Source organism: Boleophthalmus pectinirostris, unplaced genomic scaffold (genome assembly GCF_026225935.1).
Source record: "Boleophthalmus pectinirostris isolate CB_2022bp ecotype Guang Dong unplaced genomic scaffold, ASM2622593v1 HiC_scaffold_1, whole genome shotgun sequence".
Lineage (NCBI taxonomy): Eukaryota > Metazoa > Chordata > Actinopteri > Gobiiformes > Gobiidae > Boleophthalmus > Boleophthalmus pectinirostris.
The window spans coordinates 11,560,302-11,587,751 of record NW_026570970.1 but is presented as its reverse complement, the minus strand read 5'-3'; the positions used below and the strand labels follow the sequence as shown (position 1 = coordinate 11,587,751).

At 39.2% G+C, this 27,450-nt stretch overlaps 1 protein-coding gene across 1 annotated transcript in view; it reads left to right on the top strand.

Annotated features, from left to right (window-relative positions):
- scn1laa (sodium channel, voltage-gated, type I-like, alpha) overlaps nt 1-23,809 on the top strand; it is a 47,186-nt gene extending 23,377 nt beyond the window's left edge. Inside the window, exons 13-26 of the mRNA XM_055151168.1 lie at nt 684-922; nt 1,147-1,308; nt 2,804-3,160; nt 4,826-5,293; nt 11,254-11,389; nt 11,481-11,635; nt 12,044-12,217; nt 12,361-12,483; nt 13,580-13,852; nt 16,534-16,587; nt 16,655-16,792; nt 18,052-18,156; nt 19,006-19,276; nt 22,635-23,809. Coding sequence (XP_055007143.1) covers nt 684-922; nt 1,147-1,308; nt 2,804-3,160; nt 4,826-5,293; nt 11,254-11,389; nt 11,481-11,635; nt 12,044-12,217; nt 12,361-12,483; nt 13,580-13,852; nt 16,534-16,587; nt 16,655-16,792; nt 18,052-18,156; nt 19,006-19,276; nt 22,635-23,809 — 3,830 coding nt within the window. The remainder of the gene's footprint in view (nt 1-683; nt 923-1,146; nt 1,309-2,803; nt 3,161-4,825; nt 5,294-11,253; nt 11,390-11,480; nt 11,636-12,043; nt 12,218-12,360; nt 12,484-13,579; nt 13,853-16,533; nt 16,588-16,654; nt 16,793-18,051; nt 18,157-19,005; nt 19,277-22,634) is intronic.
- The last annotated feature ends 3,641 nt before the right edge of the window (nt 23,810-27,450 follow it).

Below are 27,450 nucleotides of genomic sequence, written 5' to 3'. Positions count from 1 at the left end.
TTAGTTGTTGCTACTGTAAAATCATGCATTTAAGCAAAGAAACGTAATTTCGATATCACAATATTTTGGTGGTTGTTACATCCCTAGTATGAAATAAATATTATATCCTTATTCATCAGAGACTGGCTCCACAAACTTGGAAAAAATATTAAAGGTGCACTACTTAACATTTAGGTTCAGAGACTGTCACCTGTGTGTTTCTATGGAAATGCCATTGCTCTGCCTGGAATGTTCCATAGTATGACATTAAACAGCTCTTCCTTACATTTATTCAATTACAGGTGGTTTTATAGCTCAAAAATACCTAGAAAAACAGGCATTCTGACTGTAATTGGGGTCACCTCTCCACAGATCTGACCTGTAGCTTGGTCTGGTTTGGTCTCCATGAAGATAGAAAGGTTTAATACCATACTGGGAAACAATTATAGACAAAGCAGTAACATCTCCATGGAGAAGCATCTGACGGATCCTCCACCATAAAAGTTACACAATGCAACATTTTTTCCCCATGTATTTCAGCAAAATCTGTCTTGCCCCAGCACATATATATTGTATATGCAGTTGGTGTTGGCATTAACCATAAACCAAGACAAGATCATATCGTAATGTCATGTGAACGCACCCTGTTATCCATCAAAGGTTCTGTAGTATTAAATATACCTATTCATGTTTTTTTGTTTCAGAACTGGAGGAATCGAGGCAGAAGTGTCCTCCCTGCTGGTCCCATTTTGCACAGTCTTTTCTCATCTGGGAGTGCTGCCCAATTTGGCTAAAGATCAAGAAGGTAGTTCATCTGATCGTCATGGATCCTTTCACAGACCTGGCCATCACTGTCTGTATCGTCCTCAACACCCTGTTTATGGCCATGGAGCACTACCCCATGTCTAAAAGCTTCAACACTGTCCTGACTGTGGGCAATTATGTGAGTAGATTCAGTATTGTGTATATAATAGATAAGATCCTGTTTTATGCAAAATTGACTCTTGTAAGCTCTAAGCCATGTTAAAATATTCTTACCTCATCAAAAACACAACTCCAGTTATGTTATGTACATTATAACAGATCAGAAAATAGTGTAATATGGGCCCGTTAATGGTTTGATTTTTTAAAATGAATAATGAATAATAATACCATATGTTTTTGTAGGTGTTCACGAGCATCTTCACAGCTGAGATGGTTCTCAAAATTATCGCACTAGACCCATACTTTTATTTTCAACAAGGATGGAACATTTTTGACGGGGTTATTGTCACCTTGAGTTTGTTGGAGCTTGGACTTGGGATAAGTATCTTGAGAGCTTTCCGACTGGTAAGATATCAACCAAAGTTTAGATGTATTTATTTGTTTATCTGATTTTATTCTTTCATTTATTGCTGAAAAGTGAAACTGAAACAAAAAAAAATCCAAATACATTGCTATAACAATCCAGATTTCATTTTTTTTAAGTAAGCAATAGGCACCATTAATTCAGAGATGCTAAAGGTCTTACATTAATAGGGGTGTGCATTGCCTTGAATACAATCACAACAAAAATATTAAATAAAATATAGCAAAAATTATGATGCCAAAATTGGGAACTGGATTGCACAATTTATTTATTATTAAGAATGTCAAAATCTCATTTTGTCTCATTCTCATAGATCCAATCTCAATCCAAACTCAAAAGCTTTAAAGCTGCCTGCAATCTGTGACTGGAATTTGAACGCTGAAATTATGATTATTAATAACTAAGGGTGGAACGAGATTTCATTTCCACAAGACAATTCGTGACACGAGATTGGGTCTACGAGAGTGAGACAAGTGAGATTTTGACATTATTCAGACTAGTTTAGACTTGTGCAATTCATTTCCCAATTTTAAACTCACCATTTTTGATTTACTTTATTTAATATTTCAGCTGTCATTGTATTTCTGCTTTTTGGGACTACACACTCTCAAAAAATGTACTTTAGTTTTTTAATCCAAACGTAAAAACATCTCACAATCTCACAAGATAATTTTTAGTATGTGTGCACAACCTTGTGGCAATTTTGTCTCTAGAGATCTTGTGGCACAAGATTTTCTCCCATCCCTACTAATAACTCATGTGATAGTGTTTACTTATTCATATAAAACAAAAAATGCACACCGCAGATCTTATAGAAGTGCAGATGCTAGGAACAGCAGTTTAAAAGTAAAAAAAAAATGCATTTCACACTCAGATGGCAGATGTTCAAAACCTTTTTTATGGTAACACTGTAGTTACACCTTAATTAACCTTAATACAGCAAGAATAGAGACTTAAATCAAAATAAACTAACAATTTATTAAGAATTATTCTATATGATTCAGGCTCTCTAACCGCTTAAAGAAGGGTAAGAGTTTGGGGGTAGTTAGTAAACCTGAATCATTTTTTAAAATGTACTCGTTATAAATTAAGACTTTCTTCATACTTTATTAAGGTATGAATAAGTGTAATTATTGTAGTGTTACCTTTTTATTTTTAGATAAATGTTTCAACAAAAAGCCTTAATCCAATCATTTTATTTTTACTTTGGACCACAGTACACAAAATAGTTTCTAACCCAGGTCCTCATATTCCCCCACACTGAAAAGCACTTCCCGGGTTGCTTCCTGTTTTAAGCTCTGGTCAGGGATTATTACACGTGTGAATGTGAGAAGAGCATTATAACAAACGTTCCAAGCATAGATTTTGCAGGATATTTTAAGAATCCAAAGAATACACTGACATCAGCTTTCCAATTCAGGCTGTGAATCAAGATGTATGTGCATTTTAACACCTATCTCCTCCATCTTTTCACAGTTGCGAGTTTTTAAACTGGCTAAATCGTGGCCCACTCTCAACGCTCTCATCAAAATCATTGCAAACTCATTTGGAGCCTTGGGCAACCTGACTCTGGTGCTGGCCATTATCGTGTTTATCTTTGCGGTGGTGGGGATGCAGTTGTTTGGGAAGAGTTATAAAGACTGTGTGTGTAAGATCTCCAGTGACTGCACTCTGCCCCGATGGCACATGAACGACTTCTTCCACTCGTTCCTGATCGTTTTCCGGGTTCTGTGTGGGGAGTGGATAGAGACCATGTGGGACTGCATGGAGGTGGCGGGTCAGCACATGTGCATCATCGTCTACATGATGGTGATGGTCATCGGGAATCTCGTGGTAAGACGTTATCTTCAAATTATGAAATTGTGTCACGAAATGATGTGACTTATGAAAAAGGAGGCAGAAATGAGTGTCGCAAAGTTTATTAAGTTTACTAGAGCAGGTTTTGTGTTTTAGCTGCTTGTCACTATCAGTGCAGGAGTTAGCAATTCGGAGGCCCTGAGTGAACTTGAGTTTGGGGCCCTCACTATAATGCACAGTTTTGGCGGGGGATTTTTTTGTTTTTTTGCATTTCTTGAATATGTATTATCTGTTTTTTCCCATTGTTCATGAGACATGCACATCTTTATTTGAATTAGGGTTGATTGGAAACTTTTCTTATTAGTTTGGTCACCTACTAGATAACCAGCGCTGAAAGTAGTTTTTTTTTTTTGCTAGTACAATAAAATTTTTATTTACATCCATTGCATCATTACATATGATAATGATTATTATAATGCTATGATTATGTTAAAAGGGTCAAGCTCACTCGCCCATTCTAACGTGAAAAGGGGGAACTCTTTGACAGTTAAAATACATTTAACAATCAGATTTTATTTTGAAGGTGTTTTTATGTTTAAAAGTAAACTACTTTCATTTGTCACACTGAGAGAAAATCAAATTGCTCTTGGCCATTAGTTGCACTGAGGGCAATTGGTTGGGGCCCCTCCAGGTTTGGGGCCCTAGGCAGCCGCCTACTGTTGCCTAATGGTAGCACTGCTTCTGGTCACCACAGAGATTATTGTTTCATCTAAAATGCTACACAGTATGCCTTTAAACATATTATTCCATCACTTCCATACACATGTGGCCATTTTAGGCAACACAACACCATCTCCATTATACAATTCAATACGATATATTTCAAATCAGTTACATATGGTTCAATAAAAATAAAGGCTTATAACACTAAAAGTGTTTGTTTAACCACTTTTTGTGCAATGTTAATGTGAAACACACTCATTTTACTCATCAAAACAGTGAAAATGTCAAATGTGTTGCATAAATGAGTTTCCTTCCTCTGAACAAACAACAAAACTGTAGCTCTGTATTAAAATAATTTTGTAAAATATACCAAAAAATACTTTTGGCGATATATCGATACAGCAGCCCACAATATTGATACTGTGTCATCACATTAAAGATGCGATATATTGACATTTCAATATTTTTGCACACCTCTAATCTCTATAGAGACAAGCTGGTAGCAGACCCTACACTGTTACACAGTGTATTGTTAAATAAAAGTAAAATTAATTATTTTTATATATTCTATCTCATCTCAACACTTTATTAAGTTTTGGCACACTGGATTTCACTAAATGAAGGTCAGGTGCAGTTTGGGGTTCCAAAAGAATTCCTCTATACAAGTCCAAAAAGTCAATGCGTTCTGTCACAGTTGCTTTGGAGCACTGTATGTGGTCTGTTATTGCGTAAACCCATGTGAACTTGTGCTGTGTTGGTCAAATACCCACTGCAGAGCACTGTGTGACAGGCAGTCTGATGAAGTATGTGGCTATAAGTGACAAAAACGTTTAGTAGACATTTTACCTTTTTAATTAATTATTAAATTGTAGTACTCCTCTGGCTGCTCTAACCACTTCTGCTCAATTGTCAAGTCTTTGTGTATATAATCTTTATTGATCATGCATCTGTCACTGAGTTCTATCTTTTTTCTGATAGGTCCTAAACCTGTTCCTGGCTCTGCTGCTGAGCTCCTTCAGTGCTGATAACCTCGCCGCCACAGAGGAGGACACCGACAACAACCTCCAGATTGCCATCGCGCGCATCCACAGCGCCGTCACCTATGTGAAGTCTCTGCTCCACAGCCTGTGCACCTGTCAGGGCAACAAGAAGAAAAGAGAGGAGGAGAAGTCTCTAGAAGATCTCCCCAAAGGTCTGGGGCCAAACGGAGTCCCCAACCACACCATCAAAGACTTCTCCAAGAGTGGAAACGGGGAGGTGACAGGAGTGGACAAGGAGGGGGACAAGTACATCGTGTGCAGCAGAAGTGACGACTCCATCATGTCCTTCATAAATAACCCCAGTCTGACTGTGAGCGTGCCCATCGCCGCCGGAGAGTCCGACTTTGAGAACCAAATCACAGATGAGTTCACCAGCTCCTCCACGGACTTAGCAGGCTATCATATGGTGAGATGCCACACGTGTATAGAAATGTTTTACAATAATTACTATATTGACTTATCATTCATTATATGAAAGCTGCAGACGAAGGAATAACATCTCCATGGAGAAAAGTATTTGGGTCCTCCATCAGAAAAGTTACATGGTGCATCTTTATTAGTAGAGTCTTGCGATATATACAGTCTTTGCTAAAAACATAGTTACACCCCAACTCATTAACAAAGTAGTAAAGTACGGTACTTAAGTAAAAACTGTAGGTATCTGTACTTTTCAAAATGGATACTTTTTACTTTATGTTTTCTTCAATATTTTGGGGGGGTCAGTGTTTATCGTGTACATTTTCTTTGCACCACTGGGAAATTTTGGGTTATTTTTTGGTATAGGAAAAAATTTAGGCTGTAAAAAACAAGCTTCTATGATTCATTATAGATGCTAAATAATTTGCATTTCATTGCAGCTTTTTAACGATTTTGTAGATTTAGAATAGTAAGTGTCGTTTTCACACCGCTAGTTCGATTATTTGGTCCGCACCAGGCAATAAAATTGTTATTATGTAGGAAATACTCTCCAGTGTGGTCCGCGTTCACACCGGCAAACGAACCAAAACTGGTTCGATTGACGTGTCTCTGTTTCCCTGGTAAAACAGCGATACCTCCAGTTATCAACACCGATGTTCCTGTTAATACCGCGGGCCGTCCTCATCTCAAATTATCACCATGAACTCATAAAACAGCAACATGTAGAACTTTGTACAAACTCACCGCATCAGCCCAGAGCTCGGGTAACAGCAGCAGCCAACAGTGCTCAAAGTAGCGCGCAGCTCCTCAGGACGGGGCTGGGGTCTGGTCCTTGGTCTTCTGTTACAAGCGCGTTGGTCAGATGGTCCGGAGGCTCTGTCCTCCATGTGCTGGTTCCAAACGGTGGCGAGCAAGACCAGTGCTTGATGGACTGAGTCCGAGCGGGTACGTTCAGTCGTCTGCGCGCTGTTTCCGTGCGGGAAAAGCAAGAATGCGCTGTGGACTACAGGTCCGGGCGCTGCTCTGGTTCTCCGCACTCAAGAACCGCGGCTGGTTCCGAGGTGGTACAGCATCCGGACAGAAGCGTGAGTCCAGTTTGGTTTGTTATATGTTGTTCTGAGCGTCCGTCCTCCGTGCATTTGGTTCTTCCCGGGGAAAGCGCTTCCTCAGGTCGAGGCTCCCCGCTCCAGCTCCTCTGAGCCCGGCCTGAACCGGAGCTGCCCCCGCTGGTTCGGGACTCTGGTTTGGATCTAGTCCGACTGTATTTCTCACACTAGGCTAAAAACAGGGACTTTTTTAAGTTGTATCAATTGAATGGGCGATTGCCTATTGCCATGAAATTATTTGGTTAATTAAAGCCTAAAATAACAAATGTTGGTTGCTGTGTGATCACGGGGAACACCGGGTCGTCTCTGTGCGTGTAGGTCCCGAACAGGGGTGCGCACCCCCAATTTTGACTCACTCTGGAGCCACACGTTCGCACACTGGTTCTTGCTCTGATCTTCGTGTGTTACATTCTCTGTATTGGCCATTGTTGGTAAAATAATTCGAAAATGAATCGCGGCTGCGTCTGGACAACAATCTGTTACTGCGCTGGAGTCGTACAGCGTCATTTCAGGCAGAGGACACGTGTCCCTCCCATGATGCATTTCGAATAGTCCGTTTGTCCATACTGTCTATGGTTTGGACCTGGGTTCGCGTTCACACCAGAGGAACCGCACCAAAGTTGGTCATTTGGTGCGGATTCAAGCGAACCGAGACCACCTCTTTTTTGCGGTCTCGGTCCGCTTGATTTGGTTCGGGTCCGAGTCCGATTGACGCTTTCACACCAACGCAAACGAACCGAACTAACCACTTTTGGTTCGAATGGACCGTTTGGTGCGCACCAAATACTGTCGGTGTGAAAACACCCTAAGAAGTTGCCGATACGATACATACCTTGATACATAGGCAACGATATGATACATATCTCAATACAGTGCACTTTCAGTTCAATACGATATATTTCAAATCAATTTGATAAGGTTCAGTTAAAAATAAAGGCTAAATCATGGCTGTGATACTAAAAGTCTTTGTTAAGCCACTTTTTGTGCAAAGTGAAAATGAAACACAAACATTTTATTCCTCAAAACAGTGAAAATGTCAATTGTGTTGCATAAACAAATTTCTTTCCCCTGGACAAGCAACAAAACTGTAGTGCTGTAACAAAATAATTTTGTAAAATATACCAAAAAAATACTCTCTGCGATATATCGATTCAGAAGCCCACGATAACGATACTGTGTCATCACATTAAACAATACAATATTTCAATATTTTTGCATACCCCTAGTGATAGTGGTATAAATTAGTTGCAGTATTATCGTTTATCATCTATATTTACTTCAGCCTGATAGTAACTATTTGAAATACATAGATTTTCGTAGTTGATGTGTTTAAGTCAAGTTTTTTTGGTCATTTAGAAGCAGTGTAATGCAAAAATGTGACAGCGTGCACAGTGCGAGCATCATAATGTGGAACTCGCACTTAAAAGTGCACTATGTAACTTTTAGGTTGGGGAGGGGTCCGTCACCTGCTTATTTCTATGCATATGTCATTGCTCTGCCTGGAATGTTCCACAATATGACATTAAACAGCTCTACCTTACATTTATTCAATTACAGGTGCTTTTATAGCTCAAAAATACCTTGAAAAACATGCATTCTTGTTACGGCGCAACAATGGAGGGACCCAAAAAATGGACTTCAGACCGGTTCACAAAATGAAAAAAGGAGAATTTATTTTACAATGAGCAGAATGTGGGCTGAAGCAGGGCTTTGAGCAGGGCAGGAGCAGAGCTTGGAGCAGGGCAGAGGCAGAGCAGAAGCAGGGCTGGAGCAGGGCTGGAGACGGCAGGGATCACTGAAGGGCAGAGAACGCAGGTAAGTAAAATGTTTAGGCAAAAGGCAAGTAGCAAAAACATAGAATCGAGGAGCCAAGAGGTTCACCGTGTGTAGGTAGGAAACCATCTGGCGGAGTCTCGCAGGTGAGCAGGTCTCAAGTAGTTGGCTCTTGATTGCAGGTGAGGCGAATCAGAGGACCAGGAGACTCCGCCTCCACACACACACACACACACACACCGGGGGAGGGAGGAGAGCACCAGCCATGACACATTCTGACTGTAAGCGGGGTCTCCTGTCCAGAGATCGGACCTGTAATTTGGTCTAGTTTGGTCTCCATGTTGATAGAAAGGTTTAATACCATACAGTGAAACATTCCAGACAAAGCAATAACATCTCCACGGACCCTCTGCCAGAAAAGTTACACAATGCACCCTTAGGTTTTATAACAGAGGCATGAGTCTATTGATTCTATTGTCTCCATGTTTATAATTGGATTAGATGCACTAAAAATATAGATCCTGCTTTGTGCATCAAACCAAATTGTGATCGTGCAATATTGTTACACCACTATGCTTAAGACTAGTTTATCTCTAGTTTCCTCCATTTTAGCTTTAAGTAATGTTTTAATGTTTATTAGATTGGGGTGAGTTTGAGTGCTGGTCCTTGCTATTAATGTTACAAGTTGTCAGATTAAAGCACTTAGCCCAAAGTTCAGGCCACTATGGCTTTTGTGTTATATCCCCCAATCTGTTCATGAGAAGCCATATAAACAGGAAAACTATCAATGGGACAATTACATTATGTCTGAGTGCTGCTGCTGTATCCTTTTAACGGGCTCACACAGACTGAGGGATGTAACAATAACCGAAATATCGTGATGTCAGATGGTCAAAGGTCTCACCACAATGGGGCTGAACGATCTATCGCTTTGGACCAAAAATCGCAATCTCAGACAACACGATTTCGAGAGCGTCAAAGCCAAGTTTTTTTGCAATGCTCCTGGATTTATGGATCTGTGTCAAGGTCTACGCAGCACGAAGTAATTCACTGCCACAACGCGAGGAGGCGAGGATTTAAACCTGGTGTTCGTGTAAAGTTTAACATGAACCATCTCCAACGCAATAGAAGCACAGAACAGACTCACCATCATCAGCACATCCTCTGTCTTAGAAACAACGCTCATATTCCACTGAGTCGTGTTCCTTAGTACAACAGAAGCTGACCACATCAGCAGCACAAGGAGCAGCTGTTTTTTTCAGTGCTAATAGTTTATGCAAATTAGCCATGTGGTTTTAAGTTTTGTTTCTGTAAAATGTAAACTCATTGAAAGAAAGGAAAGCGGAGTACAGGAAATGTATGTAGAGCAGCGGTCGAGAGGACCAATCACAGCTCTTATTTTCTCCGACGCTTCCTCTGCTGTCCGTCATTAGAAAAAGGCAAAAATACTAGAAACATAACCTGGGCAAACAGTACATACCACTGAGGATAAACTGGTGCTAAAAAAAAACAAAAAACAGAGGGAACTACATAGACCATGATCCTTTGCTCCATTTCAGTGCAGACTACAAGAGATGTAACTATATGCTCTATTTACACTTACGCCATAAACCAGTAAGACATCTAGAAACTTCCGGTGTGTTTGATGCTTGAGTGTTGAGTGTTTTAGTATTGATTTTAAGATTGTACTGATCACTTTTAAAGCTCGTTTAGGTTTTGCACCAAGTTACATTTCAGAACTTTTAACCCCGTATGAGCCTCCCACAGCGTTAGATCCTCATTTATGTCCCTGTGGTTCTTCCAATGTCCAGACTCCGGACGAAGGGCGATGGAGCCTTTTCAGTCCGGGCACCTCGGCTTTGGAACGACCTGCCTGAGGAGATAAGACTCGCACCATCAGTATCATCTTTCAAATCACTTCTTAAAACCCATTTTTATCGGTTGGCCTTTCTGAACTGATTTTAGCTTGATTTATTTCTTATTTATTTTTGTTCTATCTTTTTATTTCTTTCTTTTTATTTATTTATTATAAATATATGTATTATAAATAATTATTTATTTGTTATATTTTATTTATTATAACTTATATAATAACAGACTACATTATGAAGAACTGTTCTAAGCACTTTTAAATCTTAGTTCTTGGGTTAAGTCTTGTCAAGCCAGTTTAAGAGGAAAAAGTAGCATATTCAGTTTTGTTAGCCTCCACAAAATATTGTAATAAATATCATGGCGTGAGATGCATGTCGTGAAAAAATACCCAGAGATTTGGATATCATTACGTCCCTACACAGACCTCAAAGAGAAGCACTAATTTTCACTTATTGGATAAATATTTAAATAAATCAAACTTTTACTTTTTCTGTCTAGATTTAAATTTTGGATTTAGAAATGTGAAACGGAGCATACAGTCTTAGTTAGAGGAGGTTGAAATTGTAAGTGTTTGGCAGTAACATGCTTCTATCATTATGAGCACTGCATTAGTGGCTCCCAGGACAGACAAGTGCTCTCACATTCTCCAGGAAAGACATTCAGGCTGTGCTCATCTGTGGCTATTAGGAGACACACCCTGCAGAAAGCTCCACAACAACTTGGACTAGAGCGGACACAGCGGACGCTTTCACTGCATTATTCTTCTGAAATCTATTGTGTATTGTTTATTTTGTTTACAGTGTTAGTAAAATACATGATAAATACTAGTGTATGTAACAACAATGATCACAGTTTAAATATTTAAGGTCCTCTGAAGTTTTGCCTGGTTGTAAAAAGTGATTATCAGAAAGCTGGAGCCTAGAGGAATAGATTTTTGTTAGTTTGTTAGTAGTTATTGTGAATCTTCTTCTTTTTTAGACTTTTTTGTAAACTACTCACAGAAATGAAATTGTTTTGCATTTCTGTTGTATTGTAGAGAGCCACCTTGTCCAAAATCTCAAAGTTGTACAAGATTACCTGTTGTGTATCTGTATAAATACCATCTTCTTTTAGCTTTGCCATTGAACATCATTTTTGTGGCATGAAACCTTTATTAGATAGTATTTAACTGTTTGAATGTGTATTGATTGTTTTTCAGAATGTGGAAGATGAAGATGGTGAAGTCAGTTCCTCTGAGGGGAGCACAGTGGACAATGGTTCAGCTGGAGACAGAGGAGAGTCCATTGACTTTGAACTGGAGGAGTTTATGGATCCAGACCCATGCTTTAATGAATGTAATTACACATGATACTCACACAATAAACTCTTTATATATTCATTTAAGACATAAGTAATAATTAAGAGCTTTGTTTGTGTGTTGAGCAGGTCTGGTTCAGAAGTTCAAGTGCTGCCAGGTGAATGTGGAGTTGGGCTGGTGTAAGATGTGGTGGACTCTGAGGAAAACCTGTTTCCGGATCGTGGAGCACACCTGGTTTGAGAGCTTCATCATCCTGATGATCCTCCTCAGCAGCGGAGCTCTGGTATATTATATTCACTAGCAAAGACCTGGCCGGCAGATAGATGCGATGACTGGGGGGAGACTCAGGGTGGGGACTCCGTCTCACAATCCAAAATAGTTACCCAGCTGATTTGAAACCCTCCCTCCTTAAAGATGATGTCTTCAGACAGAAGGATGGACAAAAGACACAGGTGGGAGGGAGGGGGTCAAGAGAGCTGACACAGTCGGTGATGTCGAGATGGCCAGATAAATGGGGGTAGTTGAAGGCGTGGTTGAGATAAGCCGTGGTTGGCTGGAGAGAAAGTTGGGGCCTGGTCCAGCTCCTGAATCTCAGTTACTCATCTTAACTCCACTTATAGCATTATATGCTTTTAATGATAGTTTGATAGTGTTCTGATATGTTTAAGTCACTGATCATATTGTCTCCCAGGCTTTTGAGGATGTCTACATTGAGAAGAGGAAGACCATTAAAACTATTCTGGAGTTCACTGACAAGATCTTCACATACATCTTTATCCTGGAGATGCTGCTCAAGTGGACTGCTTATGGATTTGTCAAGTACTTCACAAACGCCTGGTGCTGGCTGGACTTCCTCATAGTGGATGTGAGGAGATTTACATAGATTTGGGAAGGGGGCATATTTACACACAAAGAGTATATATAAAACCATAAGTAAAACAGCATTATAAATAAAACAGCATTTTAAATAAGTTTATCTTTGTTGTTGTTGTTTTTTTTTTGCTGTAGGTGTCTCTGGTCAGTCTGGTGGCCAATGCCATGGGCTATTCTGAGCTGGGTGCCATTAAGTCTCTGAGGACTCTTCGAGCTCTGAGGCCCCTGAGGGCCCTGTCGCGCTTTGAGGGCATGCGGGTAAGAGACACTTTACATCCACACTCCTCTCTCTAACGCTCTCTCACACAAACCCTGATCTGAGCCCACAGCTATAAGAACACGACTGTGTTGCATGTAGGAGGCATTCCTTCTTTTCCCTCTTCCTCTTTGTCCAGCTCTTTTGTTTCCACGTGCTACAACACATAAGCAGAAAAGGGGCTGTACCATAGTGGTCAGTCACATGTCTGCTAATTGATCTTTATTACATCCTCTCCAGAGGTTAGAGGTTGTTACTGCTGATGTATCTGATAGTTTGATGGCCAGGCCCCGTACATATGAGTATGTATGAGTAAAGATAGATGCATTACCTTGGTATTGTACGATATGATTTCAAACTTATGACATCAATTTTCATAAGTTTTTAGGCATGTAAATGTTTTATTTTACCCATCCATTGATACCGATTGCAACCACGTTCAAGACAGAAAAGTATATTTATCAGATAAACAGCATGGGGTCTAGATTTGTACATTTAAAAAAAATGACAGAAATCAAATTCTGGTCTAAACTGGTCTAACCTTATGTAAGCATTAGGGAGGATCTGTCTGCAGATTAAATCAATGCAGCATGTATTGATTCGCTTTTTCATATTGTGGTCTACACATTCATGGCACTAACACAGTGGTGGATTATTCTCATTCAAAAGAAGCAGTGAGGTTTATTTTATACATGCTGAGTATGTACGAAAACTATTCCAGCCTCTACATAACAGGAAACTACATTTTTGTTCTGTTTGGATTTCTTCTCCGTTCTTTAACATGACTTATTTATGTTTTTGTTTACAGTAAGCACATTTTGTTGAGTCCTCCTGCCTCTACAAGGTGTTTTATCATTTCTGTTTTTACATATAATATAGATGTCTAAATGCACCACCCATAACAGAGTAAAATTATGTACAAGTCTTTTCCCTGTCCCCATTCATTCCTCATTTTCACCACACACCTGTCAGTGTCCTTTAATCTTTTGTATGTCGGTTTGCTGAACATTCATTTGTGTGTTTTCCTGATTTTTACCGTTTATATTTTTCGGTTCTTAGCGTCTTGCATAGAGTAAAAGAAGATCTGTGTCTGTGCAGGTGGTGGTCAATGCTTTGCTGGGGGCCATTCCTTCCATCTTCAACGTGCTGCTGGTGTGTCTGATCTTCTGGCTCATCTTCAGCATCATGGGGGTGAACCTGTTGGCGGGGAAGTACTACTACTGCGTGAACCAGACCACAGACAAACCCTTCCTGTACACTGAGGTCAACAATGAAACCGAATGTCGCAGTATGGGGAATGCATCACGCTGGAAACTTTCGAAAATTAACTTTGACAACGTTGGATTGGGATACCTCGCACTGTTGCAAGTGGTGAGTTTCTGTTTATTTCATTACGCAGGAAAAAAAACATGTAGTTAGAAGCAGGTTTTATGTGTTAAATGGAAATTCATTTCAGAGGTTCAGGAAAGTAAAATATTCATAATTTAACCTTTGTATTAATTAATCACTATGAGGAAGTATTTTTTTGTCATATAGTCTCATTGTACTAGCAAGTTTATTTACTTTAATACTACTACTACTACTCCTATTACTACTACTAATAATAATAATACCAGTTTTATAGTGCTTTTTAGGCAAACTCAAAGATGTTTTACTCTACATAGAATTCCATTGATTAAAAAAAAAAAAAGTGAATACACATTTATTTTGAGATATTATCATAGTCTGACATTCTCCTAAACTATTTTCTGTATGAGCAGTTTCAGCTTGATTTTAGTGAACTAACCTTTTAAGTTTGTCTTTTGCCAGGTTATGTAAATCTCCAAATAAGACTAAACACATTTTTGAGAGATTTGTGCTCAGAGACCATGTAAAAGGACTAATCTGTGAAATGTAAAGTACTAGAGCCCGACCGATATATCGACTGGCCGATATTATCAGCCGATATGGGCACATAGAGACATATCGGCTATCGGCCGATATGCTTGCTGATATGGGCCGATATTTCACGTGGGCATGTTATACCTCATAATAAAGCTTAGACTCTCTACATTATGTTCATTTAATCCAATTTACAGACAGATAAATGTCCTAATATGTGGCTCCGCATCAGTATTTATCTGCGGTGTAATTTGTCTGTGTCAGTACTGTCCCTGAACACACCCCCAGAGTGACGTCACTTCACTCACGTGTTCTTGTTTACACCCGCAGCGGTGCGCAACACTGAGATTATTTTCTTTTTACGGACAATCGGTTTGAGTCTGGATTAAAAGGACATTTATTATTGCAGACTTGTGATGTGAGGAGGAGCCTGTGTGAGCGGTGAGTGTTGGAATACATGGACTTTGAAGCTAGTTTTGGCTATTTGTTATTAGCGATTAGCTGCTGTAGCTCCCGCACATAAACAGTCTGTTTTCTATTGGTCTATTGTAAAGTGACTATATTGGCCGTATATTTACTACTGGACCAGCATTGATATGTAAATGAGCTGTGAATAGACGTGTGAATGATCCACATTTATGCATATAATTAATTACCGCGGCGCGCACGTTTTTACGGCTAAAGGCTAATAGCGGTAGTTTATTTACTAGCTAGGAGTTATGGGTCGGTCGCGATCGAAGCGGCTCTTAGATCCGGCTCTTTGAAGTGAACGACAGGAGCCTGCTTCTTATTGGGAGCCGTGTTTTCTCTTTTTCTCACTTTTTCTCTTCAAGCCGCTTGTAGACCCATAGTTTGACAGCAGCAGCGGCTGAAAACGAAACTTTCAGAAATATGCGTGTGCATAGGATAAAAAAGTGCATATTTGGCTGCAGTTGAGCATAAAATGAATAAACCAGGACTAATCTTGGGCTCGAGTGAAGGAGAGGGATAGAAACCGAGTCCCGACACTCTGGTTCTGGTTTAGTCCTCTTTTACACATGGTTTAAATCTGTTTTTGTCCTGGTTTAGTCCTTTTTCAGTCCTGGTTTAGTCCTGCTTGCAACAAAACAATCTCAAGAGTCGCTTGGGAGCCGAAAGAGCCAGCTGCTTTAGTGAGCCGAGCCAAAAGAGCCGGTTCTCCAAAAAAAAAACTAGAATACCCATCACTAGTATATAGAATGTGATGCAAAAATGCCATTAGGCCAATCTACTGTATGTAAATATGATGTAAAGAGTCAGAATAACAATAAATGTTGCCTAAATAAACCCAATTTAGAATCCACCAGAGCCAAACTTAAGTTTTTTAAACAATTCAAGATTTACAGTGAATTTTTACATCACTAAATATATCGGTGATTATATCGGCTATCGGCAGCTCCAACTACATCATATCGGTTTCATATCGGCCACAACAAAATCCATATCGGTCGGGCTCTATAAAGTACTAAAATATATCACACTACATGTCAAAAGTTTTAGAACACCCAAATTTTTTCCAGTTATTTATTGCAATTCAAGTTGTGCAAGTCCAATGAAGAACTTGAAATGGTACAAAGGTAAAAACTGAACAGACAGAGAGACAAAAAAAGATACAAAACACAAGTTCAAGCTCTGCCAAAACTACCTCAGGAAAAAAGAACAAGATGGTAAACTTGAAAACATGGAGTGCTTTGGGATGAACTGGACAGAAGAGTGAAAACCAAGAAACCTAAAAGTGTCACACATTTATGGGAACTTCTGCAACAAACTTGGGAAGAACTTTCTGAAGAATATTTGATTTCTATTGTAAAAAGAATGTGCCACGAGTGTGTTCAGCTGTTATATCTGCCAAAGGTGGACACTTTCATGAACGTTTTGGTTAACAGTAAACAGTAAAAAGCTTGAAGAAGTGTGGTGTTCTAAAACTTTTGACCTGTAGTGTATATATAATAATTATGCCTTATTTGACATCAATTTTTTACTAATTTTGCTACTTATTTAGAATTTATTATACCATTTGTCTTTGTTATTATAATATGCCGTGAGCTACTGTGTCCTTGTTGATCTTTTTTGTTTGTCTAAGTCTAAAAATGATTGTATAAAATGTATATTATGTATGTATTAATACATTTTAATTATTTTGTGTTTTACAGGCAACGTTTAAGGGTTGGATGCCCATAATGTACGCTGCAGTTGATTCTCGGAAGGTATTTCACACTGTTACATAATATTTGTCTAATCCATGTTTGTGTAACGTTGTGTTCTGTTCTCCAGCAAGGGGAACAGCCGAAGTATGAGGAGAACCTGAAGATGTACCTGTATTTTGTTGTCTTCATCATTTGTGGGGCCTTCTTCACCCTCAACCTGTTCATCGGTGTGATCATAGACAATTTCAACCAACAGAAGAAAAAGATACGTATCCACACTGCGTCAGAGTTGAATTTAATACTAGGGATGTAACAATATCCAAAATATTTACTGCAATATGTTGCTTAGGATAACTAAAACTGAATTAGCTATTTTTCCTCTTAAAATGCCTCGACAAGACAACCCAAAGTGCTTAGACCAATTATTTCTTCATGTAGTCTGCGCTGAAATGGAGCAAAGGATCATGGTCAATGTACCATATTTTCCCGACTATAAGTCGCTCCAGAGTATAAGTCACACCAGCCAAAAAATGTGCAATGAAGAAGAAAAATATATATATAAGTCGCACCGGACTATACATCACACTTTTTGGGGAAATGCATTTCTCAAATCAGAGACCAGGAACCGACATTTCATCTTTAAACTCAAGTTACAGTAAAAACAATAGAACAGAGAACAACAGGCTGAATAGGTGTTAATATGTAAACGTAACATATTAACAGTTATTCAGATAATTATAGGATAAACAAAATAACATAAGTTTACCAAACTCACAATCTCACACCAAATCACTAAATCCATTGAATTCTTCATCCTCTGTGTCACTTCTGCGTGACAAAAACCATAGATCCATGAAGTAAACGGAGCGCCACTTCCTTTTCTGCGTAGCTGTCGTCAGACTCAGCATCAGTTCCAGTTAGAATCATTTTGGCCTTTCTGAATCATGACAGGATGGTTTTGGTTGTTACTGAAGTCCAGGCTTTGCCAATTCATCCATTGACTTCAGGAAAGTTGCACGGTGCACCCGCCCGGCTCCCGTGAAGCTGTGTTCTCCATCCCTGCTTTCCACCAATCCCTCACAAGTTTCTCTCTTACTCCAAACTTTCTTTCTGCTGCTTGATTACTGTTTTTGGCTGCATATTTCAGAGGGTGAAATGACAGTGGTACAGGAGTAATAGTAGTACTAGATACTGACACATAAGCCTAGAGCGCCCTCTCGCGGCTCTCAGTCTGAAAATTTTAATAAATAAGTCGCACTGGAGTATAAGTTGCAGGACCACCCAAACCATAAAAAAGTGTGACTTGTAGTCCGAAAAATACGGTAGTCCCCTCTGTCTTTATCCATTACATCCATCACCATAACTATTCATTTAAGCGTTAAGAGTCTTATAATTCGATATATTGTGATGGTCCACGACATTGCTGAGACCTTTGACGATATGATATCACAATATTTCGGTTATTCTTACATCCCTATTATATACTTACAATACAATTATTGTAAAATATTGTTCTGTCTGCACTTTGGAGGTCAGGACATTTTTATGACTGAAGAACAGAAAAAATATTACAACGCTATGAAAAAGCTGGGCTCAAAGAAACCACAAAAACCCATTCCAAGGCCATCGGTAAGCCACCTAAAAGTTATGAATTTAAAGATGCACTGTGTTACATTTCTGCTGTGAGGTCTGCCACCTGCTTGTCTCCATGGAGATGTTGTTGCTTTGCCTCTGCTTTAGAAAGCTCCACTATACACCGTTAGCTGAAAATATCTAGCATTTATTTAATTATAGGTGTTCTTGCTCAAAAATACCTTGACAAACATGCATCAAATTACTGTGAGCGGGGTCGCTTCTCCACAGATCCGACCTGGTGGTGTCACATGCTTGTCTCAATGGGAACAGATAAATTTAATGTCATACTGTGGACTAGTGCTCCCCAATTATGGAAAAAATAATTATCACAATTATTCAAATGATTATTTTTTAGTTACACAATGCATTTATTCAGCATTTCTCTCACTTTTTTATTGAAAATTTACGCAAAACTTTCAAACTGAAAATAAATATGGGCTACAACTATGTAACTTAGAGCAGTTTTGCGATTCATATCACATAAAATGAATAAAATACACTTTGAACATGAAATAAGGCATAGAAAAAAAAATAAATGTATCCAAAATAAATTATATATCCACCTGTTCTACAATCTCTATATTTTAAAAAAATATATAGATATACTTCTTTGTATAAAAATATCCCAAAATAAACTTTGTTAAGCTTTAAATTATTTCATCTCGATTATATGAGTTTGGAAACTGTTTGACACACAAATCAAAATCGTGATCAAAATTCAATTAATTGCACAACCTTAATGTAGAGCAAAAACATCTCCATGGAAACAAGCAAAACAACTAGAAATTTTCCATAGCACATTTTTGAGTAGCCTGCTATATAAATGTTTTCTTATTTCCCCAGAACAAATTCCAAGGATACATCTTTGACCTAACAACAAACCAAGCTTTCGATATTGCTGTCATGGTTCTGATCTGGCTCAATATGGTGGCCATGATGGTGGAGACAGCAGAACAATCCAAGAAGAAGACCGAGGTTCTCCAAGTGATCAATGGCATCTTCATCTGTATCTTCACCGGGGAGTGTCTGCTCAAGATGATCGCCCTGCGCCAGTACTACTTCACCAATGGATGGAATGTTTTTGACTTCATCGTGGTTATCTTGTCCATCATTGGTAAGACTGCTGGCATTCTTTCTAAGAGGTTTGGGTGTTAAAGGTTTTATATTACACAAAATTGACTATTGTGAGCTGTAAGCCATGTTATAATGTTGTTACCTCATCAAAAGCAGACCTGGAGTTGTGTTTTGTTTAATTAATTTAGTCTGTCTACATCTTAAAAGCTCAAAACGCTCTGGTCAACCTTGTGATGTCATGTAGTGGTAGTTTTCACTGCTCCACTTAAACCAGGGGTGTCCAAACTTTTTTCATCAAGGGCCGCATGTAAACACAGATGAAGCAGAGGGCCGATCGAGGGCTGTAGACTGATGCACAATACAGTGAATAATTGAAATATGTGCATGTTTAACACGTTAGAATGAGCCCTCAGTCTTTATTCATGCTAAGATCCTCAAAATCACACACTAAATATTCAATATTAGCTTTATAAGGCAGATTTTCAAAAAACTTGCAGTAAAAAAATATTTCTTAAATTGATGCAAGGTAATTTGGGCCAATTCACTTGGAAGTCTGAGGGCCAAGAAAAATTTGTCTGAGGGCCGCATTTGGCCCCCGGGCTATAGTTTGGACATGCCTGGCTTAAACAGTGAGAGATACAGGACTACATTTATACCATATTCCATACAACTGTGTAACAACTCAACCTTATGCAACAGATAATACTCCCTACAACTTACCCTTATGCAACAGATAACCACATGTCCTGCCAATCATCATTTAATTTTTGCACTGCTTTCCTTATGACCTCTTATATATAGCTGAGATAGTTTTATTACTTATTTTCTATACTATTTTGACTTATGCATATACATTTATACAGTTAAGCCTTATCTGTCTAGAACTATAGTGTTTGTTTTATATTTTTACTCTTTGTTATATATTGTGATGTGTGAGCTACTGTGTCTAAGTAATTTCCCTTGTGGACTGATAAAGTTTGTTTAAGTTTTCAAGTTACAGCTACATGTATGGGGCCCTTTTTGCATTACCACATGACATCACTAGGTGGAGCAGCGTGTTTCTGTTTGCATGAAGTACTCATAAAAGTGAAAAAATACATAGCACACTCAGATGGCCGATGTCCAAAAGCTTTTTTTATTTTTTATTTTTAAATAACGTTTTGGAAAAAAAAAAAAAAAAACTTCTTTAGATAATTTTTCTTGCTTTGGACTACAGTATAGGATGAGTGAGTGAAGTACTCAGCCTAAATATGCAGGGTTTGTGTTAAACATGTGTGAATAGAGTTAGACTTAAACTTAGACAAACTTTATTGATCCACAAGGGAAATTACTTGGACAGCTCACACATCACAATATGATATAATAATTATGTTACATAAGGGTGAGTTGTTGTACAGTTGTAGGGAGTATTATCTGTTACATAAGGGTGAGTTGTTGTACAGTTGTAGGGAGTATTATCTGTTACATAAGGGTGAGTTGTTGTACAGTTGTAGGGAGTATTATTTGTTACATAAGGGTGAGTTGTTGTACAGTTGTAGGGAGTATTATATGTTACGTAAGGGTGAGTTGTTGTACAGTTGTAGGGAGTATTATATGTTACGTAAGGGTGAGCTGTTGTACAGTTGTAGGGAGTATTATTTGTTACATAAGGATGAGTTGTTGTACAGTTGTAGGGAGTATTATATGTTACGTAAGGGTGAGTTGTTGCACAGTTGTAGGGAGTATTATTTGTTACATAAGGGTGAGTTGTTGTATAGTTGTAGGGAGTATTATTTGTTACATAAGGGTGAGTTGTTGTACAGTTGTAGGGAGTATTATCTGTTACATAAGGGTGAGTTGTTGTACAGTTGTAGGGAGTATTATCTGTTACATAAGGGTGAGTTGTTGTACAGTTGTAGGGAGTATTATTTGTTACATAAGGGTGAGTTGTTGTACAGTTGTAGGGAGTATTATCTGTTACATAAGGGTGAGTTTGTTACAGTTGTAGGGAGTATTATCTGTTACATAAGGGTGAGTTGTTGTACAGTTGTAGGGAGTATTATCTGTTACATAAGGGTGAGTTGTTGTACAGTTGTAGGGAGTATTATTTGTTACATAAGGGTGAGTTGTTGTACAGTTTTAGGGAGTATTATTTCTGTTACATAAGGGTGAGTTGTACAGTTGTTAGGGAGTATTATCTGCTACATAAGTGAGTTATTGTACAGTTGTAGGGAGTATTATCTGTTACATAAGGGTGAGTTGTTGTACAGTTGTAGGGAGTATATTTGTTACATAAGGGTGAGTTGTTGTGTACAGTTGTAGGGAGTATTATATGTTACATAAGGGTGAGTTGTTGTACAGTTGTAGGGAGTATTAATGTTACGTAAGGGTGAGCTGTTGTACAGTTGTAGGGAGTATTATTTGTTACATAAGGATGAGTTGTTGTACAGTTGTAGGGAGTATTATATGTTACGTAAGGGTGAGTTGTTGCACAGTTGTAGGGAGTATTATTTGTTACATAAGGGTGAGTTGTTGTATAGTTGTAGGGAGTATTATATGTTACATAAGGGTGAGTTGTACAGTTGTAGGAAGTATTATTTGTTACATAAGGGTGAGTTGTTGTACAGTTGTAGGGAGTATTATATGTTACGTAAGGGTGAGTTGTTGCACAGTTGTAGGGAGTATTATTTGTTACATAAGGGTGAGTTGTTGTATAGTTGTAGGGAGTATTATTTGTTACATAAGGGTGAGTTATTGTATAGTTGCAGGGAGTGTTATCTGTTACATAAGGGTGAGTTGTTGTACAGTTGTAGGGAGTATTATTTGTTACATAAGGGTGAGTTGTTGTACAGTTGTAGGGAGTATTATTTGTTACATAAGGGTGAGTTGTTGTATAGTTTTAGGGAGTATTATTTCTTACATAAGGGTGAGTTGTACAGTTGTAGGGAGTATTATCTGCTACATAAGTGAGTTATTGTACAGTTGTAGGGAGTATTATCTGTTACATAAGGGTGAGTTGTTGTATAGTTGTAGGAAGTATTATTTCTTACATAAGGGTGAGTTGTACAGTTGTAGGGAGTACTATCTGCTACATAAGTGAGTTATTGTACAGTTGTAGGGAGTATTATCTGTTACATAAGGGTGAGTTGTTGTACAGTTGTAGGGAGTATTATTTGTTACATAAGGGTGAGTTGTTGTATAGTTGTAGGGAGTATTATTTCTTACATAAGGGTGAGTTGTACAGTTGTAGGGAGTACTATCTGCTACATAAGTGAGTTATTGTACAGTTGTAGGGAGTATTATCTGTTGCATAAGGGTGAGTTGTTGTACTGTTGTAGCAAACAACATTATAACATGGATCAGAAAATAGCGTAATATGGTCCATTGACTGGTACTAAAGATGATGTTTTCTTCTTTAGGGATGTTCCTGTCAGAGCTGATTCAGAAATACTTTGTGTCGCCCACGTTGTTCCGAGTGATCCGTCTGGCTCGAATTGGCCGGATCCTGCGTCTCATCAAGAGCGCCAAGGGAATCCGCACGCTTCTCTTCGCCTTGATGATGTCGCTCCCTGCCTTGTTCAACATTGGCCTCTTGCTCTTCCTGGTCATGTTCATCTACGCCATCTTCGGCATGTCCAACTTCGCATACGTCAAAAAAGAAGGAGGGATCGATGACCTTTTTAACTTTGAGACATTTGGCAACAGCATGCTTTGCTTATTCCAGATCACCACATCGGCTGGCTGGGACGGTTTACTAGACCCAATACTCAATAAAAACGAAGAGGACTGCGATCCACTTGCAGAGAATCCTGGAAGTCAGGTGAAAGGAAACTGTGGAAGTCCTTCAGTGGGAATTGCCTTCTTTGTCAGCTACATTATCATCTGCTTCCTGATTGTGGTGAACATGTACATAGCCGTGATCTTGGAGAACTTTGGCGTGGCTACGGAGGAGAGCGCTGAACCGCTGAACGAGGATGACTTCGAGATGTTTTATGAAGTCTGGGAGAAGTTCGATTCTAACGCAACACAGTTTATGGAGTACAACAAACTGTCAGACTTTGCTGATGCCTTGGCGTCCCCTTTGCGCATCCCCAAACCCAACAAATTAGAGCTGATGGCGATGGATTTACCAATGGTGAGCGGTGAGCGCATCCACTGCTTAGACATCCTCTTCGCGTTCACTAAAAGAGTGTTGGGAGAAGGGGGAGAGATGGACATGTTGAGAGGGCAAATGGAAGAGCGTTTTATGACTTCCAATCCTTCCAAAGTGTCTTACGAGCCGATTACAACAACTCTGAGACGCAAACTGGAAGATTCCTCTGCTTCAGTTATCCAGAGAGCCTACAGACACTACGTACAGAGACAGCTGGAGGACATGCCAGAGAGAGACAATGGACAAGACGAAACTGTCACGGATCCCGACACTAATCACACTACGGACAAAACAACGGTGAATCCGGAGAAAAATGGCATTGCACCAACTTCCCCTTCTCTAACTTCTCCAACGTCTGGGAATTGCGCAAACGTAGACGGGAATAAATACGATAAAGACAATAGCGAGAAGGAGGTGACGTCCAAAGAGGATGACACTTAAATGAATGCAACTTAAAAAAAAAAACTTTGGCAAAAATGTTTACAGCCTTTAAAAGCACCATACAGGACTCTTTTTGCCAAATGGACGCTTGAACCAAAACAAAAAACTGATAGACTGTTTTGGCTGTTTGCGAAACCTTGGAGAGCCTCTGTTATATCAATTATTACTGTATTATTTGATTCATTTTTTTATATTTTTTTTACACTAAAGGTTCCTCTGGTTGCTTTTTGTTGAGCTGGTGAGCACACTACAGGACCTGCATGAACCTCACTATGCATGTCCTACTGTTTTCTATGGGTCCATAACGCTAGAGTTAGAACGGAAGGAAGTACTGTCCAATCAGATGACCCGTACGTTTATGTTAGCGAGCTCTTCAAAAGTTTAACCTTATATACAGCTTCAGACATTGGTTTAAGGTGCTGTACCTGATTTTAAAAACATGAAAAACAGAACTAGTTCATTTTTTAAAAGCTTGCAGTGGTCCAAAGTTATTGCTTATTACCTTGATTTTGAAATTGAAATTAAACTTTGCTCATATAGACAGAATAAAATCAGGTACAGGTCCTTTAAGTGATCTTACCACTAACCTTGTTTTGGTAAGATATCAACAAAATATCAGTTCCAAATTGAGCTGTAATGAACCTTTCCCTACAGACAAACCTGTGCTTCCTTTGGCAAAAAAGAAATTCAATTTGTCAACAAAGTTTATTTTGTTGAATACATTTCGCAGCTCATCCACACTGCTTCTTCAGTTCTGGTCAGAATGCTGGTGGACACTTTCTTATATCTGCCTGAAGGAAGGAATGCTGGCAGACACTTCCTTATATCTGCCTGAAGGAAGGAGGTAACTACGCTGAAACTACTCTGAAATTAATACACCTTGTTTACAGTTTCTGTTAGTTAGCTAGGCCTATTGAACTGCACTGACTTTGGGGTCATATTAGCATAACCATTCAGGGTCATAAGGGGAGCTTTCACACCTCTGGGCCTAACCTACCTCCAGCTATTGTTCTCTTGTTTGTTTTGGTTTAAGTTTGAGGATGGAGTTGTAAATAGGAGATAAATGGTGTCTGAGTCCCTCATTTCTGTTTAGAGAAGGATTCTCTGTCTTAACAAAAATAGCTTCTTTAACTCCCCTTTCAAACCAATTCTTTTCTCTAGCTAAGATCTGAACCTCATTATTCTCAAAGGAGTGGCCTGAGGCTTTTAGGTGGAGATGTATGGTAGACTGAGGTCCTGTGTTGCTCTCTTGTCTGTGTTTGTACATCCTTTTGTGAAGTGGCATCCTCAAACCTAAGTCAAAACCAACAAGAGAACAATAGCTAGAGCCAGGTCAGGTCCAGAGAAGTGAAAGAACCCATTATGGACATGAATGGCAATTATGCTAATAGGACCCCACGCTCAGTACGGTTCAATAGCCCTAACTAACTAACAGAAACTGTAAACAAGATGTGTTAGTTTCAGAGTAGTTTCACTATAGTTACCTCCTTCCTTCAGGCAGATATAAGAAGTGTCCACCAGCATCTGACCAGAACTGAAGAAGCAGCTTGGATGAGCTGCGAAACGTATTCGACCAAATAAACTTTGTCCAGGTTATACATTTAATTTCTCCTTTGCCAAGGATTCTACCTGGACGACTGAGGGATTTTTCACACTGTGCTTCCTTTGTTCATGTATGTGACTCCAGTACACTGGCTAACTCCTCACACTGCTGTACTGTGCTGGTCCCTGGTTGTAGAGGACAGACTGGTGTAAAGTGTGGCCAGTGCTACAGACAGTACCTCACTCTTATCATGTCATATATCTGAGATGTGACTGAAGGCTCCGGATGCTGCTCTCTGTTTACATTTCTTCAGTTCTGGATTTGGTTTGGCTCATTCTTCTCATGTTTGGAGTCTGCTGATGTGTTTCCATACTACGGCCCAGTTTATGTGATGTCAAGCATGTCATGGTTTAGAACGTTGAGACTTTAACATAAAACTGAATGCTTGGATGACATCATTCACATGGGAAATGCTTTCAGTCTATGCATGCAGGACTCTGTAATAACACATTTCAATGGAAGTCAGAAGAATAAAGATGTCGTTAATAACCAAGTATACTAGTGGTATACCAATCTTAATAACTGAAAAATTACAACTTTGGTTGAATTAGAAATCCACTGTGGTGGTTTCTGTGAACGCTTAGTGGTTTCCTAAATAGGTTTAAAGGCAGTGGACTATTTAAATTATTAAGTAGAGTCCAAATGTGACAGCCCAGGTTTAGACAGATGATTTAAGGGATAAGGGAGGGTAGGAGAGGGCTTGGAGTTTCACAGGGAATACTCTGCATGGAGGCATAATAATACAGTGTTGTGGTCTATTTGGAGTGGGGCTTTTCCAGTCGTGTCGAGAAGCAAAGGGGAGAAAAAAATTCAGTCCGAAATCTGAGAATGCTGCCCATAACTGCTGTAATTGTATTTGCTGAAGATGGCGAGAAAATCCCATTACAGGTAGTGGTGAGTTCCACCTTCCTCGTGTCTAATAGACCTACACACTAACAATGAGTCCAGACATGAGCACAAACACATCACATGTTACACACTCTACTCACTGCAAATGCAGTCAGATAAAGTGCTAGTTCACCAATGTAGCTTATCTAAGGACCATTTTAGCAACAGATGGCATTAAGGTGAACATTTCTTTGTTAAACTATTTTTCTGCTGTTCAACGTATAGCCGATGGAAAGAGGAATAGAGGAATGAGAGAGTTCATTAGTCAGAGTATAGCTCTTTGATCAATAATGGTCGGTACAAACCGCAATGGATACAGCCATTACAACACTAGAGCCGAGCATCCCAGAGGGTACATATTCCACAATCTTTGCTCTAATAGGTTTTCAACATGCCTTCTTTGTAAGTGCTACAACACATGCAGTATTCATCACTCTTGGAGGAGATGATAATACCAAAATTCATTCTTCAGGTTCACTGAAAATGCCTTTTGTATTTTGTATGTATTTTTATTGCTTTTCATTCAGAAAGCGACAATGACTTTTATTAATTACAATATGATTAACCTTTAGGCCTTCTAATAGGCTTTAAAACTGTGAGCTCACAGCAGACATTTCCCATGGCTGCACATGCCCAGAGCTCAATAGGAACCTGATTTACTCTTCCATTGATGGCTGCTGCACAGTAATGATTATGTGCCACAGTTGGTGCTTAATAGTATCTGACGAGCTGTGGAAAGGTCTCTCATGGAACAGTGGGACTCGTGCTCCAAGCTGCACACACCAGCACCTCTGTGGACAGTAGACACATTAGGCTTCATGTTTAATAGTCAATGCGTTCTTACATAAGAGCCAGCCTGCGACCCCAGCCTGCCCCTCCCCCTGACCTCCCCATGTCACAGAACCAGGGCCATGTGTATTGACTGCAATTGACCCTTTGCATGAATATATTTGTTGAATTGAACATAATAACATAGATGGCAGCATGTATAAACCTCTCCTTTCCATCCATGTGTAGTCAAGTGTTGCATAGATTTTTCCACAACATTATAGACCTACCTGTAAAGCGTACATTTGAAAAGTAGATAAAGACTATACCAGCAGCAGGGCAAGCCTAGAAAGAGCTTTAATCTTGGTTCTGCAAATGAAAT